The sequence below is a fragment of the Patagioenas fasciata genome, chromosome 9 (assembly GCF_037038585.1).
Source record: "Patagioenas fasciata isolate bPatFas1 chromosome 9, bPatFas1.hap1, whole genome shotgun sequence".
NCBI classification, from domain to species: domain Eukaryota; kingdom Metazoa; phylum Chordata; class Aves; order Columbiformes; family Columbidae; genus Patagioenas; species Patagioenas fasciata.
The window spans coordinates 31637152-31657878 of NC_092528.1; the positions used below are offsets into that span (position 1 = coordinate 31637152).

Here is a 20727-nt window from a genome sequence, read left to right on the forward strand (position 1 = left end):
ACACACACCCCCGGTGCCACCGTCCCGTGTCACTCACCGCTCACACACACTCCCGGTGCCACCGTCCCGTGTCACTCACCGCTCACACACACTCCCGGTGCCACCGTCCCGTGTCACTCACCGCTCACACACACTGCCGGTGCCACCGTCCCGTGTCATTCACCGCTCACGAACACAGTGGCTGGTTGACACCGTCCCTGCGGAGCGGACGAGCTCGCACGAGTCCATTGGCTGTTGAGTTGCCTCGGGGACTCCACCGGGGCGCTGTTTGGGGCCTGATCCCATCCGAGAGGGTCTCAAATTCCGCCGGAGCAGCCGCCGCCCCGGGCCGTGCTCTGCGCCGTGGCGGCAGGCGGCTCGTTCCCGTACGCAGTCCGTTCCAATCAACCGTCAGAGCGCCCCTGGCGGTGCCGTTCGTGCCCGCCCCGTCCCGCGGTTCGAGCCGCGGTCGCGGGATCTCCCGGGACCGGAAGCACGCGGAGCCGCGCGCGGGACGGCCGGGCCGGGCACGCTGCGCGTGCGGGGCACCGGCCGCGCGAGGTCCCGGGCGGGGCCGGGAGGCGGGGTCTGCACCGGCCCCGCCCCCATCCGCGCGCAGCCTCGGGCGGGCCCGGCGGAGCCGCGTGCAGCTGCCGCGTGCCCAGAGCGGGCGGCGCTCAGCCCCGCGGGGCCTCTCCCAGCGCCGCTGCCTCGGCCGCGCTGCGGGGGAGCCGGGGGAGCCGGGGGAGCCGCGGTCCCGGGTGGGCGCCCGGCGGGAGGCGCCGCCGGCCCCGGGAGGGAAGCGGTGTTCGGATCCCGGGCGGCCGCCGGCCCCGGGAGGGAAGCGGTGTTCGGATCCCGGGCGGCCGCCGGTCCCGCCGCAGCCTCGGACACCTCCCGGCGCTGTGCGCACACGCCGGCCCCGCGCGGCGCGCCCCCCTAGCAGTGTTAGGGAGCGGATCGTGTACTGCCAGGGCCCGCTAACGGTTTCGTTTGGTTTGGGCTGTGGGGACTCCCACGTGGGAGCCGTTTGCATTTCAGCGGAGGGTCCCGCAGTGAATCAGCGGCCACAGGTGGAGGGTAATGACGGTGCCTGTGAGAAAGCCCCATTTTATTGGCAGGGCTCTTGTCTTTTCAGCCAAACTGCACGTCCTCTTCCAGTGAAAACGTAATTTGGCCGGAAAAAACTTCAGAGGTGCTCTCCCTGTGTTTTCATTCGTGCCCATCACTGTGACACCTGTGTCTGCTCTTTGGGGTGAAGACCCCACCCGTGTCGGTGTCACAGAGCGTGTCGGTCCCCCCGTCATGGGCCGGGAGGCGCTGTTCGGAGTTTGCTGTTTGCTCTGGTGCTGGTGACACCGCGAGTGGCGTGGGAGCTGCGGGGGCAGCTGACGCTGAACTGGGGCGGGTGATGAACACTCAAGACTAAAATGAAGTTAGGAAATATCCTTCGCTTTTGGCTGAGCAGATGTCCTTTAACTTTGTGTTACGTTACTTGCTAACTTTGGAGTGAACCTTTGCAGAGCTGCCGGTTGAACGGTGGCTGCTCACCTGCAGGTGGTGCTGTGCTGTGCCGGATGTGCCGCCTGGTGCACTGTCTGTTGGCAATCAACACAGAGCTGCCCCTGGAGGGAGCCCAGCTGTGCGGGGCGCTGCTCCTGTCGGGCTGAAGTTGAAACGTGGGCTCGAAATCATTTGCAGGCGCTCCACGTGCTGTAACCCAGGTTGTTAAAAGGGAGCACACAGGCTGTGTGTGAATTCTCAGCTGAAAGAATGCTGTGCAGTGTGAGGATCGCGGTGTTCTCCCCACACTAGTCAGCCAGTCGCTGAGCAGCCAGTTTTTATGGGGGAATAACGATATCAATACTGATATTTTTCCTTTAGGCCACTAGGATTTCTCTGTCTGTAGAAGTGTATATGTGTTGACATTTGTACTCATTGAATCTGAGTGTGGTGTTGAGTTGCTCAGGACTCCTGGTCTGTTTTAACATTTGCGGTTCTCCCTGTTTGTGGTTCCTCTCTTGCCGTCATCTTTCTGTCCCTGGCCTCTCGTTACCTGTGGCTCCTCTCCCACAAGTGCCACTGCCCCGTTGTATCTTGTCTGTGTCACAGTCTGTGGTCGGTCCCTCTCCTCGATGTTACTGGACACTTTGCCCGGTAAAAACACAGCGAGCTGTCTCGGGTCACTGCAGGAGTGGAGTGACAGTGGAGATAGTGCGATTGATTCTGCTGAAATGAAGGGCCAGGTGAGAGCCTCGGGCCTTAACCACAGCGAACAGATTTGGGAGCGCTGCTGGGTCAGCTGAGCTGCTGGTTCCAGTTCATTTACGCTTGTTCGGTACAGCCCAGAGCACAAGATGAACCGTGTGCGCTCTCAGTATCTACTGTATATCAGCTCACGTTAGAAAACCACCGTGTAGTTGGGCATCGTAGAAGTTTTGACTCACGAAGCACCTGTTGGTTGTGGTTTTAGGTGGCATAGCTTCCTGTTACTCCCACAAAGATGTATGTATTCTCTTTATTAATATATCAAAACTGTATACTATGCATACCCGTCCCTTTGTTGAATGCTGACGAGAAACATTCCCAAAGGCTTCATATAAATAAAACAAGACAAATGTGGGAGGAGATGCGGGACAGCTGCTGAGCACAGATGAAATAGATGAGAGATGGCTGCAGCAGGGGTGGTGATATAAAGGGGGCTCTCGGGTTCCCTGGTAATGCTGTGGAACAGGTGGGAGAGACAGCTGGTCCTGAAGAGGTTTGTAATAATGTCTTTTATCATCTTGCACAACGTGTCACTGGGGCAGCTTTGCTTTCGTTAATGTGGCTCTTGGTACCTAAATCTGGCTGTTGAACATTCCTGCGTGTTGCTCACCAGCTTTTAGTGCCTCTGAATAGTTTAAGTTCGTCAGATACCTCTCGTGTAGATACAGAGTACATGAAATATGTTTTCTGAAAGCACAGGCCACAGAATTGTTATTTCAGGAGGAAAATTTTAGGGAAGAGATGTGTCAAATTGCGCTGATGAATTAGAAGCCTTGAGATATCTAGTCTGGCAAGCTGGTTTGTGAGAACTGGTGTTAGGAGTTTCTTAAGAAATGTATTAGTTGATCTGAATCCCTCAAACTCTTCCAATCTCTCTTATTTACTCTCTGTTTTTTCTCTTTAAGTTTTAAAAGACTAGTTCTTTCTGAAAGGTGTTTTGTGTCTCTTCCATCCCGCTGTGCCAGGCACCGCTGAGCTGAACACCTGCAAAAAGAGCAGTAAGAGCGTTTGCGCTCGCGTAGGTCGGAAGCTGTAGGACGCGGAGTTAGGAGCCGCTGCGCTCGGCGGGGCTGTGACCCGTGGTGCAGGCACAGGCCCAGCGCGGCCTCCGGAAGGCTGCGGGAGGAGCTGAGCGCTGGTTGTGATGCAATGGGAGATTCGGCCTTTCGACCGCGTTCCTGGAGCGGGCGGGTGGCGGGGGCCGCGGTGCCTCGCCCTGGGCTCCGTGCCGCTGCGGAGCCCGCGCGCCCGCAGTCACGGCAGTGGCGGATCTGTGCGCCACGGCCCCTAGAGAGAGCGTTTTAACCCAGCAGGGCTGGAACAGAGAAATCCCCGCTTCGCACAGCGTCAGGATGTCACCTGATAAACCGCAAAAGGAAATACATGCAACTGCATTGCAGCTGAGCTTGTATCAGCATCGTTTGGTGATCCCCAGCTGGAAAGATGACTCAGGACAGAGAATATTTTGCCTGAGAATATGCTCTTTTTAAATGGAATCAGTTTTACTACCATAAATACGAACGTGAGAGTTGAATTTCACTTATTTTATTTCACGATGAGGTGTTTTGTGAAGGCTAGAAAGGGAGTCAGGGTTCTGTAGCGCTGGTGCGGAGAAGTGCCCTTCATTCTCGTCCTCGTAGCCGGAGCCGGTGTGCCCGGGGCCGCTGTGCAGAAGGCGCCCCCGCGGCCGGGAGCGCTGCCCGCGCTGTCCCTGCTCCTCACGCCGTCCCGTCTCCCTGGGGGAACAAAAGCATGGGGTGATTCAGTGCCTGCTGCTCCGGTGACTTTCAGAGGTTGTCATTGCTGTGTGGCTGTGGGAAGCTGTCAGCTGAACACCAGAAAGATGGACTGAGATCATATTTTCAGCACCTGGCAACACTGCAGGGTCTCAGCTGTGCTTTAGAGCACATGGTTGCGGTGCTGAGTGAGGGCTAGTTTAGTGTTCCAGGCTGTCAGCCGGCCAGGCGAGTACCAGACTGTCACCAGTGCACAAATAGTGAAAGAAAAGTGTTGTGTGCTCACCCCACAGCATCCGCAGCCTTTGCAGTCCCCGCAGATGGTTCCGAACAGGCCGTTCACCACCTGGATGCCGCAGAGCAGTGCCTGGATCCCGCTCATGATGAGCAGCAAGGAGAACAGGGTCAGGTTCCACGGGACGATGTTTTCGGGTGTCTGACACACGTTCCACAGCGTGTGGTTATTGAGGTAGTCCCTGGGGGAAACAGAGCAGAGGTGAGGACGCTGGCGGTAGCGGGGCCCTGGGGCCTGTCGCGCTGTCACTGCTGTCACTGTCACTGCTGCAGTGTTCTCTTGGCTTCAGCACTGCCAGCAAGAATTCTCGCTATCGCACTGCTGCTTATCTAGAACGGGATCTCCCTGCAGTTTCTAGAGCAACTGAAGCAGCTGATTTGAAAGGGCAAGGTGTCGGAAGGGAACAGCCAGGGACGAGGACGCGTTAGCTGCAGCTGAACAGTTTCTGGTCCTTTGGGAAGGAGAGGTCTTGGCCAGGCACGTGCCAAGCAGCAGGTCCGTGCCGGCGTGTTTCGTGGCAGCGTTGCTGCTGCCGCGGCGCCTCCGGGGCAGAACCGCGCCTGTGGGGGTGTCTGCGCCCCCATATTGGTCTGAATTTGCCATATTACATTGTAATGGAAACAAAAAAGTGAATTACCAAAACAATATGAGAAAAGGTTAATAAACTCAGTTTTCCTAACACAACGTCAAGTGCTGCAAGACCAGTCACCTCTTTCCCGCTGAGCGGGAGAGCAGCCTTTGCCGTTCTGAATGCCGTGCCTAAAGAACAGCGCTATTGGGTAAAAGCATTCTCCACAATTTTTACCTTCGTATTTTGATTTAATTGTGAACTGCTTAACCACTTACTATTTTTCCCCTGCATTTTCTTTATGCTGTTTTGTTGCTTGTCAAGTGATTCCTTGACTGCAACCAAAATTGTGTTTGAAACAGCATATTTTTCCGAATACTGCCAGAATTAGACCAAGGCAGTTGGTTTCCAGTCCCTGCTGGCCCATGAACAAATAACGTGTAACACGCAGCATCCTGCCTGTGTTTCAACCCGAGCCGTGGTTCAGTGCGTCCCGCAGGAGGCGCTGCCGGTCGCCCCGGGCTGCGGCAGCGTGCGAACTGCGGGTTGCGGCAGGCTGCGGGTTGCGGCAGGCTGCGGGCTGTGGGTTGCGGCAGGCTGCGGGCTGTGGGTTGCGGCAGGCTGCAGGTTACGGCAGGCTGCGGGCTGTGGGTTGCGGCAGGCTGCGGGCTGCGGGTTGCGGCAGGCTGCGGGCTGCGGGCTGCGGCAGGCTGCGGGTTGCGGCGGGTTGCGGGTTGCGGCAGGCTGCGGGTTGCGGCAGGCTGCGGGTTGCGGCAGGCTGCGGGTTGCGGGTTACGGCAGGCTGCGGGCTGCGGGTTGCGGCAGGCTGCGGGCTGCGGGTTGCGGCAGGCTGCGGGTTGCGGCAGGCTGCGGGTTGCGGCAGGCTGCGGGTTGCGGCAGGCTGCGGGCTGCGGGTTGCGGGCTGCGGGTTGCGGCAGGCTGCGGGCTGTGGGTTGCGGCAGGCTGTGGGTTGCGGCAGGCTGCGGGTTGCGGCAGGCTGCGGGCTGCGGGTTACGGCAGGCTGCGGGCTGCGGGTTGCGGGCTGCGGGTTGCGGCAGGCTGCGGGCTGCGGGTTGCGGCAGGCTGCGGGTTGCGGCAGGCTGCGGGCTGCGGGTTGCGGCAGGCTGCGGGTTGCGGCAGGCTGCGGGCTGCGGGTTGCGGCAGGCTGCGGGTTGCGGGTTGCGGCAGGCTGCGGGTTGCGGCAGGCTGCGGGTTGCGGCAGGCTGCGGGCTGCGGGTTGCGGCAGGCTGCGGGTTGCGGCAGGCTGCGGGTTGCGGCAGGCTGCGGGCTGCGGGTTGCGGCAGGCTGCGGGTTGCGGCAGGCTGCGGGTTGCGGCAGGCTGCGGGCTGCGGGTTGCGGCAGGCTGTGGGCTGTGGGCTGCGGCAGGCTGCGGGCTGCGGGTTGCAGCAGGGGTTCCCGGGGCTCGCTCCTGGTTGGCCTGTCCTGCTCTCCCTGGTGACACTGCACCCTGTTGTCAGCTGCACCTTTGCTGACTTCAGCCCGAGCAGCTGGGTTGCCAGGGCTTCGTCTCTTTCAGAAGTGATAAATATGCCTGGCAGCGAAGAGTTTGAGGTGCAGAGTGTGAGGAACAGCCAGCTTCCCAATTCCATAGCCAAGATGAAATGACACATAGATACTCATTATTTAACTGCCATCAAGTTTCAATACGTCACTGCTATTCATCTGGGTGGAATTTATCCCTGTATACTTCTTATAACCCCAGAATAGCAGAGGAGGCTGTGCGTTTCTTGTCATGGGCTTCTCTGAAACTCTGTGGCTTTGATTGCCCTCGCTAGTCCTTACGCCCGTGCTCTGGTACCTTGTTTAGCATTGCTGTGCTTTGCTGGCTCTCCTAAGAGCTTCTGTGTTTCAGACAAACAGTGTAATTCCCATTTTCATACAACAGATTTGGAAGTTACATCCGACTTTAAACACTTTCTTTTCCTGATTGTCTTGTCTTACCCATTCTGGAAAGGATAAGTCCATTCTATTCCATTGAAACACTTGGGGCCTTTGTTTATGGCTACTGCTGACAAAATGAAGCAGTACCCAGCTCCCAGAAGTCCAACTGCAGCGAATATTATAGAAGAAAACATCTGATGGAGAGAAAAAGAATGTTATTTTTGTTCTCATTCGAACAATTAAGTGCACCCTATAATTGTGAATGTTCATTCCCTAAATTCAGCTTTTTAACGGTCAAAGCAGTCGACTCCTGAACAGCTGAAGTCTGTTAGTTTGCAGTTGCATAAGAAATGAGTAACGCGTGCGCGCACAGGTATCGGGAAGCCTCAGAGGGCAGCGCTTCCCTGCAGCGGCGGGGGCGCTGCTCCCCGGCCCGCGGGTCCCGTTCTCGGAGATGGGAAGCAAGACTGAAGTCTCGGGCAACTCAAGTCATTACAAAAATTCACGGTACCTTTCACAAGTTAGCTTTGGCGTCTTAGTCATATTTGGACCAAGTAATTAAATTTTTGCTCCGGAGCGTCCCCTTTGGGTTTCCCGTTAGCACACCGCATGTCCCCACGGGTACTTGCCATCGTTAGCTCCAATAGTGCAGCTGCGATGGGTCGGAAAGGACGTCTTTATTTTTCTGCCTTTCCACTACAGCATTTCCATACATGCTAATAATATGGGAGTAAATCACGCAAAAATTAATGTCCTGCTTGAATTCTGAAGCCCTTGTAACCGTAACAGTTTGTGGGCAGAGGTCGTGTCTTTCATTGGATCAAATAGGTGGAGGGAAAAAAAGAAATGTACTTGGAGGTACGTGGACTCCTGCTCTTACCTCGAGTGCTGACAGGCACTTTGTGTGGCTGTGTCTGATGGGGTTTACAACCCCTGTGTTTGTGTAGGTATCGTGCTAATGGCATCTCTGCTAACACGCAGGAACAAATGCAGCGCCGGGTGGTGCTGCTGGGGCCGCCAGGGCTCGCTTTGGCGCTGTCCTGGTTCCTGTGGCTGGAGTCCCAGCGGGGTGTCCCCCGGGGGTGTCACAGCGGGCGCTGGGCTGCTCCGGTGGGCGCTGGTGGTGCTGGGTTCCGGAGCTGAGCTAAGGCACGTTCCCTGCTGACGGGAGCCGGAGCGTGGTGCGATGCAGAGACGTGCGGCTCCGTGCCCTGGTGGGTGGGACTGCGTGAGGACAGCAGGGGACTCGGGAACGCTCTGTTAACCTCACGGTCCTGAGTATTCTCCAATTTGTTTTTCCCTTTATGTTGGTTTTTCCAGTGGCAAGCCTGTTCCTTTACTAAAAGTGTAATGATCTACTTGAGCCAAACTATTTATTTCAAAATGACAGACTTTCCTAGTCAAAATACACTTATTTTATTCTCTAATCTCTTTTTTTAAAACTAAAAGGCTTGAGATGTCTGCTAGTGTCAGAAGACAGAGACCCATGTGAAACTTTTCACTTCAAGGGTGAGGGGAGCTACAAATTCAAAGTGGGGCCCCATGTGCCCCCTTTCAGCGGGACAGGCAAGGGGACCCCTGGAGGTCCGTGCCAGCCCGGAGCGGGTGTTCGGCGAGCTGGGAGCGTAGTGCCCAGCGTCAGAATGGTTTAAAACCTCCGACAGAACCCGCCTGGAGAGAGCGCTGCTGTGCTCTGCAGAGCAACCAGCTCCAGCGGTGACAGCAACTGTGAGTATCTTGTGACAGCAAGCCACCACCAGGCACACAGTCGCGGTACCTGTGGCACAGCGGCAAAGGCGCTTCACAGCCTGCCCTTGCCCCTCCCAGCGCTCGGACAGACCGCAGCGCTTCGTGTCCCGCGCTCCGGGCGCCGTCTGGTCCCAGCGACCGCCAGCGGAACACGACGGATCGTACCGGTACCGGCTCGGCTCTCGCGTTTTTGCCGTGTTTCCCCTCACTTACCGCAAACCTCTTCCCACAGCTCTCGTTACCACAGCATCCACAGCAGTCATTGTTCTTAAGGCCCAAAAATACCAAGGCAGGAAAGATCATCTACCAATAACAGAAATACAGTTTGAATTGAGATTAATTCAAGTTACATTTGCTTTTAAATATCATAGTTCTATGCCTTTTTTAGTCGCTAAGTTACCTCACTTATTGCAAAACTGTTGGACAACTTGTGACATATTTGTTTACTAAAGAAGTTGTGGTGTTGGAACCTGCATCTCAGGTACTGAAGAAATTCAGCAATGCAAAGTCATGGCGCGGTGAGGGGAAGGTGGGGATGTTTGAGTTTGTATACTCACCAGTACACCAGATCCTAGGATCCCCCCGAAGTACCAAACCTCGTCTGTGATGTGCTGGTTGTTGTCAGCCACTTTTCCTCCCGGGAAGAACAAGAGAATGTTAGCGAGGGTGCAGAGCACAGCCAGGGGGATGAGGGTGGCTCCCAGGCACTTGGCGCAGCCTCCCGTGCACATGCTTGTTCGAAGAAGTGCCGGACACAAAGGAAAAGCCTGTAGGAACTATTTGATGAAAAGGAGCTTCTGGCTGTGTTTGCAAAGCCCGGTTCCTGCCGTGCCGCTCGAGGGCCGCGCCCGCAGGGTGCTCCGGAGATGCTGCTGCAGCCGGTCGAAGTGCGGTGTGCTGGTTCTTTATATGTTCGCACTGCCGTGATGTCAGTTTCTGAGCGTCCATAAATGAAATTACGTTCAGTGCAGGCTCTCGTTTTACTATGACAACCAATAACCTCTGTTAATATTTTACTAATGTGGATGAGACACTTCGTTATCTGGGCTCAGGTCGTGTGTAGAAATCCTCCTCAGCTCTGGATCGTTGTTTTTACAACACACAGTCCTTTTTCACACAGCAAAATATTCTTTGTAAAGACTGACGTGGAAGCACGAACGGATCGGCTGATGTTCGTGCAGCTGTGTGCAGTGGAAGAGTTTGAGTGAATTTTCTTTGGGGAAGTTGAGCCGCTCGTTCGTTATTTTGAAGCACTCGGGCAATGTATGGATTTGCAATAGGTGGTGAATTATTGTGGGGGCAGTGCTTTGTGGCTGCTATCGCTGAAGAAAGGCAAACGAGCAAAAAAAAGTGTGAGGGCTTTCTCCTCGTGTTGTGTGGGTTTGTGCCCCCCCTCGGAGCCCCGCGTTCCATCTGCTCTCGGCAAAACTTCCTCTTAAAATGCGGCTGCGCGTGGCGGGCCCAGCGCCCAGCGCCCAGCGCCCAGCGCCCGGCTGAGCGTGCCGCGTCCTGCCCAAGCGAGCGCCTCTTCCAGAGCAGGCTCTGCAGCTCTGACCTGTGCTGGAACCTTCTCCTTCACGCTTAGACGTGATGCGTTGTCCTGCGAAGTTGTGTGCAGGTGATTTCCACACCAATCTTCATTCCTGGCAAATGGTGATGGATGCAGCTCGACTGCCGTCCCTGTGTGGACATGAGGCTTCAGCGTAGTTTGAGATGGACAAGAGTTCCTGCTTTGCTCAGAGGCCAAAGCTCTACATTTTCATTCAAATCTGAAATAAACCTTCTTCTAAAGCCCAAGCCGTGGTTCATCCAGCCTGATTCCCTGGTCCCCAACCGCTGTGTGGATTGGAGGAAGCTGGTAGAGCAGGGACAGGGACGTCTCGATCGTGATGGCCCCTGATCCTCAAGAGGTGCGTTTGGAAGCAGGGCCAGGGCCCGTCCGCCGGGGGCTGCTGGCCAGGAAGAGAGGGACACAAAGCAGTTTTCTCGGACTGGGAGGCTGATGCTTAGGCAAATATCTTGGTAAGGTGACAGTACTGAACTAGGGATCGTATGTATTTGCCATTCTTGTAGCTGTGAGGTGCAAGTGGAAGGGTTGTCAGCGTGTGAGGGAGAGGGCTCTCAAATGCCTTCTTCCCTGAGGGTACCGATAGACTGAACACAGGCGCTGTCTCTGGCAGGCGGTGTGTTTGGGTTTCTGCTGTAAAATACACACCGAACTTAAAGAAAGTGAGTTACCAGTGATTGAGGCGCGGCACCGGGTGCAGTCCGGTTGTGTCCCATAGCTGACTTCTGTCCGGCTTCGGGCGGAAAGGGTCGTGGTCTTGGTTTTGTGATTGAAAGACGTGACTATGAAATCCATTTTCATGGCAGACTCAAGAGTAGGTTTTTGATCTTCCTGTTTACTTCAGGGAGCCTGCTGTCAGATTAAGGAATTGCCACACCATGATTTAATCCTTGAAGCTTCTCTTCCTGTTCTACACTCTGTTGAAGACTGTTTCCATACTTTGGAAAACCAGCCGCAAAACTACAGGGTAGTCAGTACACAGACTGTTAGTCATCTTTGCCTGCAATAGCTAAGGAAACTGTAGTGAAGCTAGCGATGTGCTGCTCAGAAGGTCAGTACGGGCGCGACCTGTGAGCGGCCCCCCGAAGGTCGGTCGCGCTGCGGCGTCACCCGGCGTCACCGCTGCTGTTGTGTTTGATAACAGCCGGCCAATGCGGCGCGGTGAAGGTATCGCTGTTGCTCAGCGTCACTCAGGAGGTGCGGAAACCGGTGGGTGGGGGCAGCCGGAAGAAAAGGAATATCTAAACTGGACATGAGCATTGCTCTGGGACTTCTAATTCTTAAATTACAAAACCCCAGCAAAAATCTAAGGCATGGAAAAGCCTGGGAGGTGATACAGGATTTGTAAAAATAAGTGAAGCACTGGGTGGAGACTGCTTTAAGTTCTAGAATCCCTGGAGCTGCAGAATGCTGAAATCAGCAATTCCCCCTTGTAAAACGGGGGGGAAGAGCCCAGGAATGGGGTCAGATCCCCCTCTTTTCCACGCGAGCGTATCCGGAGCTGCGGCGCAGGCTCCAGCCGCGGTAGCCCGGGTTCGCACAGGGACGCCTTTCGCATCAAAAGACAGCAGATCCGTGTTTCAGCCTTGCTCAGCCCATCAGCACAGTTAAGATGGCCTGTCTGTAAAAGCACAAAGCGAAACACCCAAACAAACCAGACCCTCCGAGACTGCTCTTAGGGAATTGTTCTTTCATATAGTTGGGAATTGGTTTACTTTTGTAGCAGCACGTCCTCTTGTTTTAGGATCTGCCTGCTGTGCGCTGGCTTTGTGACACTGCACTTCGGCATGAGACCCTGTACAAATCACATACAACAGAGAGGGGTGAACATTTACGGTGCATTCGGCGCGTGTCGCTCGTTCAGCTACGCGCGGAGCCCTGGGTTCTGTGCAAGCTCGTGTCTGACAGCCGTGTTGGCAGGCGTGTCCCATTTGCCGTTAAGCTCAGTCGGGTGGCAGTTCTGCCTTTAACAAGAACCTGGATCGAAGGTCTTGCAGGAGGCACCTTCCTGTTGGATGTGCACATATTAGAGAATACAGACAGTTAAGGTTTTGGTTATTAACTCGCTGGTAATTCTGTTACAATGACGTATTCATAGTCCAAGTTCTTCTTACACGTCATGAAGTGGTTCTATAATTGAAATGGTAGATAAAGCAGCTGATACAAAGGTGACACATTGTGGACTGATAAAGATACACATACGCAAAGGAAGAAGTTTTGGGCTTGCCACAGAATGGGGAACAACAGTCTGCTGACATTGAGCCTGTAGAAATAAAGGAGAAATAAGTGAGCCTGTTTAACAGGAGATTTACACAGGGAACTGTACCAGTGTAGGACAGACACAGGAGGGACAGAACTACAGGGCTATGACTTATGTGCGAACAACTAATAGCCAAGTTACCACGGAGTCCAGCTATATTGCACTAGTAAGCAATTATCCCGAAAGTCCTAATGAAACCCAGTTTTATTCCTTTCATCATGCTGCCGGGGCCTTCGCCGTTTTTCTTCTCACTTTTCTCCAGTTGTGCAAGTTCTCCTTTGTCGAAGTGTCCGACAAATAACGTGTCATACCTTTACGTCCTGGATGAGACGCTGCGGATGTGTGGTCAGCATCAGAGGAGGGGATGGCAGGGTCACCCCGGGGCCTGTCAGACACCTCCTCTCACCACTGTAAAATGTTAATGGCACTAAAGCAAACTCTAAACTGCGGTTTTGAATGACCTGGGCACCGTACAATTAGGTCAGCAGAGCAGTCAGTAGTGTGGAAGGGACCTGGCTTCCAGCTCGCTCAGTGCCGGAGGTGCCAATGGTGTCCTCCTGGTGCCATGTGAATGTCGCCGACGCGAGAGGACACGGTGGGTCCCGTTGTTGTTGCCATGTGAATGTTGCTCACATGAGAGGACACGGTGGGTCCCATTGTTGTTGCCATGTGAATGTCGCCGACGCGAGAGGACACGGTGGGTCCCGTTGTTGTTGCCATGTGAATGCTGCTCACACGAGAGGACACGGTGGGTCCCGTTGTTGTTGCCATGTGAATGTCGCTCACACGAGAGGACACGGTGGGTCCTGTTGTTGTTGCCATGTGAATGTTGCTCACATGAGAGGACACGGTGGGTCCCGTTGTTGTTGCCATGTGAATGTTGCTCACATGAGAGGACACGGTGGGTCCCATTGTTGTTGCCATGTGAATGTCGCCGACGCGAGAGGACACGGTGGGTCCCGTTGCTGTTGCCATGTGAATGCTGCTCACACGAGAGGACACGGTGGGTCCCGTTGTTGTTGCCATGTGAATGCTGCTCACACGAGAGGACACGGTGGGTCCCGTTGTTGTTGCCATGTGAATGTCGCTCACACGAGAGGACACGGTGGGTCCTGTTGTTCAGATAGGAGTGAATGCCTGCGTGGGGTGATTCACACCAGTCCACTCCTCTGGTGCCGGGCATTCCCCAGCACTGGGAAACCAGTAGTTTGCTTACACAGCGCCCCTTCCCCCGAGAGCGTCAGGAGCCCCTGGGGTGGCACTGGAGTCTGTCCTTTCTCTTTGGGTGGCGCTCCCCCTGGCAGGCGAGTCTGTGCAGGTGACTGGCAGAGATCAGAACCCCGCAGGCTGTTTCTGTTGCGCCACAGAGGATGTGTACATATTTGGGATTAAAAGTTTGATTTTATATGTATCGTGTGGTTTCTGGAAACTGTGCTATGTTGTGCAAGACTGTTTGCAGGAAAAACTGAATTAGAGATGCTCTGATTTTTAATAACCCTCTTCACTGTCATATGACAGAGATGAATCAAAACCTGAGTGTATGCTCCAGAGATTGTATTTTGAAGTTATACCGTATGGCACATTTTAGAGTAGTGCATGCAGTTCGTTTATTCAAAAGGAGGATGTTTCACATCATATATACTTAAGCCCATTCAATAAAGGATGGCAAGAAATGATTGACACCACTGCCAGAATAACCATATGCGTTCTTCTGTGTATCAAGAAGAGCAGAGGGTGGTTCCTTTGTGAGGACCACTCCTAGGAACAAACATGTCCGTGGTGCTGAGCAGACTAACGGTGCCTGAGAAAATCATGAGTGTGCTTTGTAAGAAGGCTTTTATTCAGATATTCAGTAAGACAAATTTTACATGGCTTCTCAGGTGGCATGTGGCACCACACACGTGATGGGCACAGGCTGCTGATGTGCAGGGCGGATCTCACAGAACAGCCTGGATGGTGACCGTGGCGGTTTCGGGGGCTGGAGGGTCCCACCAGGCACAGGGCACCCGGTGGCTTCGGGAGGAGCCTGTGACTGATGACTCACGGAACAGTTCCTGGGAGTTGTGCTGTTTGTCTTGTGTCGCTGTGACTCCTCGCTCTGCTCTTCCGTTGGGAGCGGTGGGGCTGTGAACAGCTGAAGCTGCTTGGCGCACATTTGGGAAGCGCGGCCCTGCACGTCCCACGCGGTCGGGCTGGGGAGCTTCCTGCTCCTCGGTGTCACACACGTGTCACTGGGAGCTGGGGACACCCGTGCTCCTCGGGACAGACGCTGGTCATGGGGGAGAGCATTTGGAAAGGCTCGTGCTCATAGACTGAACGTTCCATGCCACGAAGGACAGCTATTATGCATCAGAAAACCAGGCAGACAGTGAAGAAGTGTAGACTGACGGCACAGCCTGCACATGCGGTTCAGTCAGATGTCAGGCCCGTGTAAGCGGTTTTCATGGCTTTCTGCAGTCTGCTATTGCTTCTGCAGCAAGGATTCAGAGCCAGAAAACTCCCCTGCTTCACCTGGCACATTAAACAGGCTTTGATGACATCCCCAGTGGGCAGAGGACATCTGTACCTTGGCTCCCACTTACAGCACACTGACTCGGGCATAAGGAAAATATTTGCTGTAGCTGAAACATGAGTTTTACTTTTAGTTTTTTCCTTACCGATCAGACTAGAGCGTGGCTTTTTCGCAGTTGTGAATCCTGGCCTGGGGAAAGGGGAAGGGGTCTCAACCGCGTTGCACCCACACCCTGCTCTCCCGATCTCCCCCCGGAGGCTCAAGGACAGGTGCTTCTCCCGGGCTTTCAGGCTGCCCTGTCCCTCTTCCCCCCTCACCAGCACCGTCAGTCCCACAGAAGGCTGGCCAGGCTCCTCTGTTCAGCTATGTTCTTACTTATTCATGGCCTTTTTAATCTGCTGCCAACCTTTGTGTGAGGTTTAAGTTACATTTACTTGTCTGCAAGCATGGCTTAGAGGAAAGTGGCATCTGACTTGAGCTGGAAAACAAACCTCAAATTGACTCAGGTCTTTTTCTAGGGAAAAACCAAGTGATATACGTACTCCGTTCTTCCAAAAGCGGTTCTTCCCTCTGTTCTAGCCCACGTTTTCCAGCTCAGGCCACCTCTCGGGAGGACCTCGGCTGCTGGTCCTGAGGAAACCCGTGGAGGCTGTGCGGGCTGCACCGGGTGGAGCTGGTGTCCGACCGCCGAGTCACCCCCTGCTGCCAGCAGCATTGCCCTGGCGGCGGTGGAGTCGTGGCAGACATTCCTTTCTGGTGTGCCATGCAGGGTGTTCCCTCCTCTCCTCTCCCCACCTCACCCCTAAGTCATACAGATTCCGTGCTGTGCAGACCAAGGTGAAATGGCTTATTTTCTTATGGAAAACGAGTAGGAATGGAAGGCCACTCCAATAGTTCGGTAGTTTCAGGGGGATGTAAGCAGCAATGTTATTTTATCGGTTCTTCGTCTAGTTTCCTAAAACACGGGCAATGATCTGCAAACACTCAGAGACTGAGAAATGGCCGGAACAGATAATTTGGTAGATACAAAGGATAAATATAAACAGAGCTGCATGCCCTGTGGCTTTATGTAAACCTGCAGAGCGCGTGGTGCCTGGGAGCTGTGAACCAGAACCCCACGTAGCACAGGCGGTGACCGGAGCAGTGGGGTCGGCGGTCCTGGGTGCGGCTCGCACTGCCTGACCATCCGGCTCTTGGCACCTGGGCTTCCCCTGAGATACCACCAGTACTGTTCGCAGAAGGAGTTCCAGCTTTTTGTTGCCGTGGATTTCTTGCTAATCTTGGTAATCAGATTTTGATTTTGTTCAGACAGATGAAGGTTGTGTAACGTGTATTTTGATTTATCTATTCATTTTTAATTGTTGGTAGGTGTGTCTTGATTAGTTCTTGTGTCAATGACTGAACTCACTAGAGAGTTATGACCCAAGGTCGTGAGTTCTTGCTCTTGTGATTTGTGTAGCCACTTCCATGGTCTAAAGGTAGTTTGGTTATCTGGAGCTTTGTAAGCTGCTGTGGGAAGTGCTGGTCCTGCCTCCTGTTGAGCCAGGGAGGGCTTTGCTACAAATCTGTGGGTAGGACTGGATTTACAGGAGCATGGCTGAAACGAGGTCTGTTCAAGTAAATGTGCTTGTATGTGGGTTTATGTATAGCTTATATATATGGTGACACACTGATCTCAAGCAAGAAATACAAAAGGAAGTTCCTGCATAAAATCACCCTGAACACACTTAGCAGAGCATTGTATTTTCTCTCCATGGAGGACCGGAGAGAGACCGGTAAACCACGGACCGAGTTCCGTTTCCTTGGTGGGGCAGCAAGGCGTGAGCTGAAGAACATCTCCCTTCGTGTTGCCCCAGCTCGCTGCAGTGAAGGGTCACGTTAGGACGAGCGCTCCTTCGGAGACCCCAGGGAGGCCCAGGCGGGCGCTCACAGGGACAAACGCGCTGCTCGCGCCCGCCGCTCTGCGTGGGCAGGGGCGAGGGGACGCCGTGGGCGCTGAAGAGCGGGGCTGCAGCGGCGGAGCGTGGGTGAGTGGGGAGCCATCGCCGCACCTCACCCGCAGCTCTGGCACAGGACAGATGCCTTCCCTCTGCGGGCCGGGGGCTTCTCGGTCACGCCGGGGGCTGGCGGGGGGGCAGGCGTGTGGGGGCGGGGAAGGTCAAACCCAGGCGTCACGGGCTTCCCGTGCCGCTGCTTTCCCGCCCGGCCCCCGGCTCTGGGCGCGGACAGGGACACAGGGTTTCCCTCCTATCTGGTTAGACCTTTGTTCTCTTCCGAACGTTTCTGCTCAGATAAGGGCTGGTGACAGATGTAGCTGGGCCCAGGTGGTGTTTTAAGTTGCACGTTGATAGCATCGTGAATACAGAAAAGCAAAGTACGTTAATAAGAGTGTTCAAAAGCAGTGGGCTGGAAGGCGTGTTAGAACTGAACCAAACCTGGACTCCTGTCCTGCGTGGGCAGTTCTGCTATCGAGAGTTGGGATTTAGATATGATTACAGCTTCCAAGAAACATCAGATTCGTTAGGTATTTTCTGGAGTATCTCCTGTAGACAGATAATTACCAGCTTGGGGTGGGGAGCTCCTCGGCCTCTCTTGAGGATGGAAACAGGTCAGATGGGGAAGCCTGACTTTTGATGTCCTGTTCCAAGTGAAGTTTTGTTCCCTGACATCGCTCCGATGTCTGGCAGCCCAGTCCTTTCCTAAGTGAACGCTGAGGTTGATCGTAGCCGAAACCAGGACGGTGAAATTACACAAATTTACTTTGCCAATTTGGCATTTGCAGCTGTGCTGTAACTCAACTTTGTACTTGTGACTGTTCTACTCCTCTCGTGTTCTGTTATTTCTGGTTTACCTGCCTCCACTGCCCATCCACCAGCTGCCCACAAATGTGGTTTTCTGTGTGGAGCCTCTTCTGTTAAGGTTTAATAAACCCCCTCCTTCACTCTCCTCGTGTATGATCCGACCACACAGCCAGGAGCAGCTCAACCCGTACCAAACGGGTGTGCGGCCCCCACGCCGCCCCGGCGCTTCTCTGGTCTGTGGTGCTTTTCAGTAAGTGAAAAATAGGTAACTACGTGTGTGCCAGGCCTCTTCTTACTACTGTTACATGTATTGAGTCTTGTGAGATTTATTTGTGTTCCTTTGCAGAAAAGGTGTTTTGTTACATATCAGTCAAAATTGCTTTTTCTGTAACCGCGGTGTCGGTAGCAGAGCACAAAGGAACTTCAGTGGGCTGCGGGCCGTCCAAGCACCGCCGAAGTACTTCTGATAACCAGTACTGAGAATGAAATTCCACCCGAGCTGTCTTCCAAAGCGGGAGAACAAAGGAACTGTTTCCTTTAGGGTTACCTCTTAATTATTTCTGTATAGGGGTGTATGTACTTTGTAGGTCTGCCGTGTGTTTTTGTCAAGTCCAACAAATCAAGAATACCAGAATTATTTACGGAGGTTACGCAGGGTTTACAGTTCCACGTTGTTCCTGTCACAGGGGGTGCTGAAGTGACAACTGTCAGGCACTGTTGTTCTCTTGCTGAGCATGATTTAGGTGCAGACAGACAGGCAGGAGGGGCCTGGGAAGCCGTGCCGGTTCCTGGGCTGCGAGCGGTGGATGAACCTGCCTCGTGTTTTTACCAGATGCTTCTGTTCTCAGTGGCTGCTCCGGTTCTGCCTGGCGGGGCAGCGGCTCTGGGCTCTCTGGGGTGCAGGTACTGAAGGAGCAGTGGTGGCGCTGCCGCGGCCGCCAGCCTGTGCCACCCACCCCGGCAGCGCTGGGCTGGGGCAGGTTGCCTCTGTCTTTGCTGGACCGCAAACATCAAGGGAATGCCTGCTCTGAAAACAAGGCACTTCCAGAGACAAAGCCTTGAGCTTCTTATCCCTTGCTGGGTACCAGAGCAGGTGAGAGGACAATCCTGTGAGTTCATCACCTCACCTTTGCCTAGGAACAGATTGCGCCCTAAGTGGCCCCAAATTTAAAGCAGGAACAATGCTGCAAATTTATATGGAGCTGCTTTGCTTTTACCCTGGAGAAGGATACCCATCTTTCTCATCTTTCTTTCTGGCCTTGGAGGAGGTGGGAGCACAGGAGAAGTAGCTTTCCGTTGCTGCTGCTTGCTCGTGTTGGTGATAACGTCATTGCGTCTGCTGGCCCTCAGCAGCGCGTGGGCTCCTCCGGCAGAGCAGGGCCGTGAGCTGCACGTCACCCGGACCGACGTGTCTCTGCTGCTGCATCCTGGCCCCTTGGCTCCATATCCTCGGTTTGTGTGGTGCAGGTGAACCAAACACACGTTCCACAGAGAGTACATAGTCGTGGCCCATGGCTCTTTTGCTTCTCCCGCCCATGTTTCTGTAAGTGATGTCTTTGCTCTAAAATCCCCTTTGTGGAAATGGTTCATTTGTCACAGATGAAAATAATGGACCCCATTTGCAGGAAGGAACCCCCGTGGTGTAAAAGACGGTAATCTTCTGGTATGGATGCTTGGAATATCTGGATGGTATAGGTATGCCCAGGTTTACTTGTGGATCACCTGTCCGAAATGAGGGTACGTCTCGTTACGGATCGCGAACTGCTGGTGGTGTAGGGAGGCAGAGCGAAGACAGACGGGGAGGCCGTTCCGTGGAAGCGGAACTGGAACATTCTTCTTTCCATTTTGCATCAAATTTGAAAGACCGTTACGGCTTGGAATTTATTCAAATGTAAGAATTGCCATGGATCATGTTTTCCAAGCTGTATGTCTCAAGTACTCAGGGGCGATTCTGTACCGCTTTTGGCTGACGTTAAGAATGCTGTTACACACCGCATTCATTTTCATCCCCTTGGAGTGCGACTGGGACGCTCAGCGCCCCGTCGGGGTCGCACTCGTGGCCAGAAACGCCTCCCGCTGGCCGCTGCATCTCCCACGCCGACTTCACCGGGTTGTTAAGGATGGGGTCAGAGTCCATCTTTACACTTCATTTCCTCTTCAGTTGTTTGTTTAATGATCCTTTGCTTGAATTCTGTTCAAAACAGAGATTTTCATGACCAAATAGTGCTTTTTCCACACTGAGCTCCTCTGACAGCAAGAATCAAGAAGTTCTAAAGCAAGCAAGCAGTTGTGTTTTCAGCGTTGGAATGCCTAGAACTCACAATTGTGACTTTTTTCTTTGTTTTTCCAGGCTAAATAAAATGCTCAATTTTTAGTTATACCTTAAGGATCTATTTACATACCCTGCATGTGTCCATGGTTCCCACTGGCTTGTGTGGGAGGCCTTGTTGGAGAAGAAACGCAGAACTGAGCTGTGTTACCACAACCTTTCTTCACCCCCGATCAGGGCTGTGCGTTGTTTTGCCCGGCGTGTCTCCCGTCGCCGGCGGCCTGGCCCTGCGGTCCCTGCGGTCCCTGCGGTCCCTGTGCCTCCTGCTGTCAGCGTCGGGCTCCACGGAGCCTGGAGCGCTCGCCCTTGTGGGCAACGCGCGGCCACAGGTTTGTGGCCTTTCCTGCAGGGGATTTATTGCCGGTCCCTGCGCTGTGGGGAGCAGATCTGGGCCGTTTGCACTGGTGTAGTTGTTCATTGATTTCACAGCTAACAAGTAAATTACAAAAATGAGACAGATCATGCGGTGGTAAGTCTAATGGCTTACCAATTACGTGAAATTCTGTGTTGTTTTTATGAACCAGTTGAAAATGTATGAAATCTATCGTATGCTGTCAACAGCCCATGCCGTCCAAAGAAGAGCCATGGAGGCAAGGCCGTGACACACTGTTGCTGTTATCGGGCTGTTGCTGCCTTTTCTTTTAGGTCAGAGCTGTGGAAGGAGGCCTGGACCCCCCCACGCTTCCGCCGCCCTTGCTGCCCCTTCGGTTCTCCCTCGGCTGCTGCGCTTTGAGCGGTTTGCCCTGTCCTGTGCTCAGAGC

The 20727-nt window shown here is 54.1% G+C and overlaps 1 protein-coding gene across 1 annotated transcript; it reads right to left on the reverse strand.

Moving 5' to 3' along the window:
* Window positions 1-3776: 3776 nt before the first annotated feature.
* Window positions 3777-9617, reverse strand: TM4SF4 (transmembrane 4 L six family member 4). Its single transcript, XM_065844756.2, has 5 exons — window positions 9055-9617; window positions 8711-8800; window positions 6809-6942; window positions 4270-4459; window positions 3777-3983 (listed from the first exon to the last, which is right to left on the reverse strand). Exons 1-5 carry the CDS (start codon window positions 9226-9228, stop codon window positions 3966-3968), a joined length of 606 nt encoding a protein of 201 aa, XP_065700828.1. The 5' UTR covers window positions 9229-9617; the 3' UTR covers window positions 3777-3965.
* Window positions 9618-20727: the final 11110 nt, after the last annotated feature.

What these genes read in the sequence shown, in the direction of transcription:
- TM4SF4 (XM_065844756.2), bottom strand. Translation starts at nt 9,228, where the DNA reads ATGTGCACGGGAGGCTGCGCCAAGTGCCTGGGAGCCACCCTCATCCCC. An exon ending in GCTGTGGGAAGAGGTTTGCG is followed by an intron (nt 6,943 to 8,710) that starts GTAAGTGAGGGG and finishes TCTCTCCATCAG; the next exon opens with ATGTTTTCTTCTATAATATT. An exon ending in ACTTATCCTTTCCAGAATGG is followed by an intron (nt 4,460 to 6,808) that starts GTAAGACAAGAC and finishes TGTTTCCCCCAG; the next exon opens with GGACTACCTCAATAACCACA.